General features: G+C 34.8%; 1 protein-coding gene across 1 annotated transcript; it reads left to right on the forward strand.

The window, feature by feature from the left end:
- Positions 1–4,038: 4,038 nt before the first annotated feature.
- Positions 4,039–6,448, forward strand: LOC104904550 (AT-hook motif nuclear-localized protein 15). Its single transcript, XM_010692831.4, has one exon. It carries the CDS (start codon positions 5,132–5,134, stop codon positions 6,185–6,187), a length of 1,056 nt encoding a protein of 351 aa, XP_010691133.1. The 5' UTR covers positions 4,039–5,131; the 3' UTR covers positions 6,188–6,448.

Below are 6,448 nucleotides of genomic sequence, written 5' to 3' on the forward strand. Positions count from 1 at the left end.
ACCCAAATCTGCCAAAACAAAAAATTTATTCGAATGAGCTACGAAAACGGTATAAAGTATAAAAAATAGGAGGGGAAATACAAATTTGTGACCTATTATTCACAATACCTCAATCATAAGTCATAATTATTAGCCTATTAGGCCAATACATTTTTAATGCAAAAAAAGAAAAAAAGAAATGAATTTATTTAGAAAGATCAAAAATTAAAAAGTTTAGGTTTTATTTAACTTATTTTGTTTATATGAACTTGTTTAAACTGATCTGAACTTGTTAGACCTTGTAAAAATTTAATAGACATTATTTTTTGAGAGTGTGAAATCTTCACCTTGGGAATAAGGCTTAGTTGTTGTTTTGTTTGTTGTTTAGTGTGAAATCTTATTTTTACTTAATGGAACTGATTAGACTTATTACCTTATCTGGAGTAAAGGATTAGAAATAAGGTGAATGGAATACGTCCATACTGGAAAAAAAATATAATCATGTGTAACACTTTGACTTTTGCACTATTTATACAATTTATTTTGATAGTACGCTTTTATTGATATATACAAAGAAAAATGATCATATAAAATGTTGCTGGATCTGTTTAATGAATATTTTCATAATATCAATTGTTTATAACTTTTACAAATACATAATCAGATATATTAATGGTCAAAGTTGTGTGTTGGCAAAGTAAAAATCAAACAGTTGCACTTATTTAAAAATAGAGATTAGTATATAATTAGAGATTGTAATAATAAGAGTTCGTATAGCAAAATTGTGAAAATTCAACTTAAAAAAAAATTTGCCCCTTTGAACATTATATTTATGACTTATCCTATTATTGAACAAAGTTTGTATTTGTGACCATGTGGCAAGTAGGAATATTAAATCAACTAAAGAAAGGAAGGAGTAGAATTGAAAAATAATACAACAAAACAAAACAATAGTCACACTTAACACAAGATAGTAAAGTAGTGATAGTATATATTTATAAAACATTGAACCTAAACTAAAATTCTTATAAAAATATTGAAATCACAAACAAAAAAAACACTAAACAACAAATGTTTTACAGTTATTTATTACTTCATCCGTTTCCTAAAGATCTCCCCTCTTTTCGTTTAAGGGTGTTTCCAAAAGATCTTTTCTCTTTTGCTTTATTTCTTATTTGGCAAAACAAATTTTCCTATTTACTCTCTCATGTTACTGTCATATGGTCCACCATTACCTTATTAATTCAATTTTACTCCATTTTTCTCTCCTACTTTAACCCTTTTTATTTGTTTATTTATCTTAACCCCTTTTTCTCTCCTACTTTACTCACACCATGCCCCACATAACTTGATTATCCTTGGTATATGTAGGAACAGTAAGTGGGAAGATTTTTAGAAAACGGATGAAGTACTATTAATTGTCGGGAAAAAAAAAAGCATGGAAAGATGAGATTATGAGAATGGGTGTCAGAAGGTAAGTTTAAATTTGCAAGTTGAATAATAGTAGTAGCTTTGAGGCTTCCCTGTAACCTTGGGAGCAGCAAAAGTTATGCGCGAAGTTCATGAAGGTGGTTTCTGCTGCAGCCATACGAATCCACAATTATACACACACAGACACAGACACAGACACAGCCACAGGCAGGAGAGAGATTGTGGCTGGTAGTTTCTAGGTGCTGCTAATCTGCTCACATCTGCAGTGCTAGCTGCTAAGGGCGGGTAGCAATGTAGCATGGCATTTTCCTCTTAATGTTGTTAATTACTGTGCTGTGTGCTGTGCTGTGGCCTGTGTTTGTGTGTGTGTGCCTGTGTAATGGTGTGATTTGATTACTTGTCGGGACTTGTTTAATGTTTGTTGATTCACCTCATGCGCACGTTGCACATTACCCCACCACACCATCGTATTCGGACCTTACCTCTTCTATTCAGGTAACTAATGGACGGGGTGGATGTGGATGCGCCCTACCCATACAATATGTCTAGGGGTGTTAATCGAACGAGTCGATCATGAGTAGAGGGTTGTTCGACTCGTAATCACTAAGTTTCGGGTCGAGTTGAGTTGCTCATGAACAGCTCGTTTAAAGTTTATGTTCACCTTGAATTCTAGGCATTTTATTATTATGATTTCTTTTCTTTACATCTTTTTCTTTTTATACTAGATTAATTGAGTGTTAATGTATTTCTTTATTTCAAAGAGAAATTAATTGAAAATGATTGAGTTGCGTGCAAGCTTATGGAGTTTCGAGCTCGAGCTTTGACCGAGTCGAGTTCGAACTGCACACGTGTTGCTCAACTCAATTAACACCACTAATTATGCCATTCATCTTCTACTTAGGCTCTATTTTTTCAAACTTAATTAATGAGTTTAGTTTAAAAACAAAAGCATTATTATTTAGGGGTCGTTTGAAGATTACAAGTATTCAGTATCTATATCAGACAAGTTACGTGCTTTTAGACCTAAAAATCATATCCACATTATCATTTGATTAGATAACCGCTAATCACTTATATTATACTTGCCTTACATTCACCTAAATACTTTTTCAATAACCCATTTGCTAAATAACTAAAGTTTTTGTTGCGAATACTTAAATTGATCATGCGAAAATGTGGGGTAGCAATTTTTGAAACATTTTTAATTATATGGCAAATGTACAACACAACATTAGATATATTAATCGTCAATGTTGTGTATCGGCAAATGTGCAAATTAAAATAAAACATATTTATAAAAAAAATGGTGGCGATACTAATATTTATGAGGGTAACATGTGATTATGTGAATATAAGGTGGATAAGCTAGCAAATCCCCCAACAATCCACTATTTTATGATGAGGTATCTTTTTGAGTTTATCCACATGCCTTATTCCAAGTGGGGTTCCTTAAATATTGGAGGCATTTGATAAATAGTGTTTTTTCACATGGTGAAATAAACAAAAAGAGTTTGATAATACTCCCTCCATACTAAAAAGATCTGAAAATTTATTGAGATACGTATTTTAAGGTGATAAGTTGTAGTATGGTTATCAAGTGTTATTTTTGTTTATAAAGTATATGTGATAGGAGTTGGTGGATATTTTTTACTAGAGGAGAGACAAAGTTGTATAACTATTTATTAATAAAAGGTTGAGTGAAGGCCAAATGAGTGTAAAAGATATGATATACTAATAGTGAGAGTATGTTAAAATTGAAAGTGTTCAAACTAATTTTGGACAAACATAAAAGAAAACTATTCAGATTATTCTATAACGGAGTGAGTACAAATCTGAAAAGTTGAACGAGCAATTATTTTTTATTCAAAAACTAATCTTAATAGTTTTTCTATAGATGTTTCCATTTGCACTAAACAATCACAAGATACAATGTCGAAGCTTCTATAAATTGCACATCCAATGTAGTAAACTATTTTTTTTTAAAATAATTGTCATGTTTTGCCTTTTGCACTATTTTTAGTTACAATATTTCAACTTTTTATATTTTTCACAAACATATAATTAGAAATACTATTAATAACCATATTACCAATTTTATTTTGCAAAAAGTTGAATCCCAACCCTAAGGCTCCCCGCCACCCCCACTAGGATATCACGGAGGAGGTAAGTCGCGGCACGTGCCTCAACTGAAAGGATATATTATGAATTTAGAGTAACTGCGATGTCAAATTACAACCATTTGTAGCTTTATGTGCTACATCAGATTTCCAAACTACAACATTCCCAAGCTACAACCTTTCTCAATAGAAAACTAAAACCACTTGCAGTTTTGTAGGTTCCAATGAAAAGTTACAACCAATGAAAAGTCAAAAGTGGCAAGTGGACCCCACAAAAGACAGAACAAATCAAGTAGCTTTGTAGAGCAACAACATGCTTTTCGCTCCAACAAGCAAACAAACACCTAACTCTAACTTTCTCATATTTACAAGCTAGGATCTCAAACAGTCCGCTGAAGCTGCTCTCACCAAACGTAAAAGTCAAACTGTTGCCGCAACTAACAATAAAAAACCCTAAATTGATACAAATACTACTTGATGAATGATGAGAACATTTGTCCCTATCCTCTATATAGAGGGGATATAAGATTTTGCAAGGACAATGAAATACCCTAAAATAAAAAAGCAAAGAGGAGCAGAGAAACCCCACACCTAAAGGCCACAACAACAGCATAGTATAGTTGCACTTGCACACCTAAAGAAAGTAGAAAAAAAGGGGTAAGAACAAACTACAAAGTAGCAGACCCTCCCTTTAAGGAAAGAAATCCTAAACCAAAAAAACCCCTTCCACACCTTCTCTATACTTCTTACTACTTCTTCTTCAACAAGCCGTACTAACTAACCGCCTTTGCTTTCTTACTCCCCTCACCACTGATTTTCTCCCAGCTTTTCTTTCTTATCTATCTCTTCTTCTTTACCCTACTTCTTCTCTATTTTTGGAACAAGGTACAAACTATATTTATATATATATATATATATATATATATATATATATACAGAGAGAGATTGTTTAAGGGGAGAAAGAGATTTTTTTGTGGGTCACTCTTATAGTATAATATTATATTATAAAAAAAGGAACTTTTTTTTTTGAAAGGAAAGATTTCAGTTTCTGGGTTTTTTTTTCATTGAGTTTGCATGTCAAAGTTTCAGATTTTCTGAGATGGGTTCACTTCATTTCTGTGTTGAAGCAGCTCTTTTGTAAGTTTTTTTTCTTGTAAAATTAGATTAGATAAGGTTTTTTGATTTAGGGAATGAAAATTAAGAAAAAATTGAGATTTGAAGTTGGAGTTTGGGTTGCTTGTATTGCTTTCCCTATTTAGCTCAAAAGAAGCAAAAGCACTAGAATCTAGGAGAGAGAGAGAGAAAAACAAGGTGGGTTTTTTGAGGAGTAATTTCAATTCAATGCAAGTTCAAGTGTTCAACAAACAAAATCATACACAACTCTAGTAGAGTAGTTTTTGACAAAAACCAAGTTTTACTAAAAAAAAAAAGTGGTTTCTCCACTTAGCTTTTTCCTTGACTTAATGCCAAGTTGAAGTTACCTTATCAAATTGGCCTTTGTTTGGTAAGAAAATCTAAATCTAAAGAAAAGATAAGAGAGAGAAAGAAATAGTGTAGTATTTGGTGTAATATTTGGTGTGGGTTTGTTGGATTTATTGAAAAAGATGGCAAACAGGTGGTGGGCTGGTAATGTAGCCATGAGAGGGGTTGAACAATTGTCTTGTGACCAAAATAAGGTTGAGCAACAAGACAATGATACCAACAATAACAATAATAATAATAGCAACAACAACAACGGTATGCCGAACCCGGAATCAGATGACAGCAGGGAGAATAACCCTGAATCAGAAGACAATCAGAATCTGAGCTGTGGTGGTGGTGGTGGTGTTGGTGGTGGTGGGCTTGAAATGGTGGAGTTTGGAAGTGGTGGAAATAGTGGTGGTAGTAGTGGGAGGAGGCCGAGAGGCCGTCCTCCGGGTTCGAAAAATAAGCCAAAACCACCAATTGTGATAACTAAAGAGAGCCCCAATGCATTGAGAAGTCATGTATTGGAGGTAACATCTGGTGCTGATATAGCTGATAGCCTAGCTACTTTTGCTCAGCGCCGACACCGTGGTGTATCGGTGCTGAGTGGAAGTGGGATTGTCACAAATGTGACACTCCGCCAACCAGCTGCACCAGGTGGGGTTGTAACCCTTCATGGCCGGTTCGAGATCCTTTCGCTTTCGGGTGCGTTTCTCCCTTCACCCTCCCCACCTGGTGCAACTGGGTTAACAGTGTATTTAGCTGGTGGTCAAGGTCAGGTAGTTGGTGGTAGTGTTGTTGGACCACTTATTGCATCAGGTCCTGTGCTAGTCATTGCTGCTACATTTAGCAATGCCACTTATGAACGACTTCCAGTTGATCAAGAACAAGATCAAGATCAAGATCAGTCCAATGCAATCCCTGAGGGGAATGCTGGAGATGCCGGAGGCGGAGGCGGGACTGGAACCCCTGAAGCAGTACAGCAGACAGGTCCGACAGGCGGTGGAGGAGGTTCGGCTTCGCAACAATCGCATGGGAGTGGTTTGACAGGAGGAGGTGGTGCTGGTGCAGCATCTGATCCAAGTACGTCTTCAATGCCAATGCCTATATATAATTTGCCTCCTAATTTGCTACCTAATGGCCAGTTGCCTCATGATATGTTTTGGGCTCCTCCTCCACGCCCTCCTCCTTATTAGAAACAAAGGTTGATTATATTGTTGTTAGCTTTGAAGTTTGGACTAACAAGATTTTGTCAAAAACATACTAGATTTGCTTTTATTTTGTGGGTTAGCTCTTGTAAGAATTAGCTAGGATTTGCAATGGTAATATAGTAAGTTTAATTAGGACTTCTTTTTTCCCCTTATTTAGCGGATGGATGATTAATCAATTTAGATGTATGTTAGAAGCTCAGCTTGATGATCTTTGTCATATTAATTATAATTTCTTTTGGGGTTTAA

This window comes from Beta vulgaris, chromosome 2 (assembly GCF_026745355.1).
Source record: "Beta vulgaris subsp. vulgaris cultivar EL10 chromosome 2, EL10.2, whole genome shotgun sequence".
Classification (NCBI taxonomy): domain Eukaryota; kingdom Viridiplantae; phylum Streptophyta; class Magnoliopsida; order Caryophyllales; family Amaranthaceae; genus Beta; species Beta vulgaris.

Coding starts and splice junctions, on each gene's coding strand:
- LOC104904550 (XM_010692831.4), top strand. CDS start 5,132: ATGGCAAACAGGTGGTGGGCTGGTAATGTAGCCATGAGAGGGGTTGAA.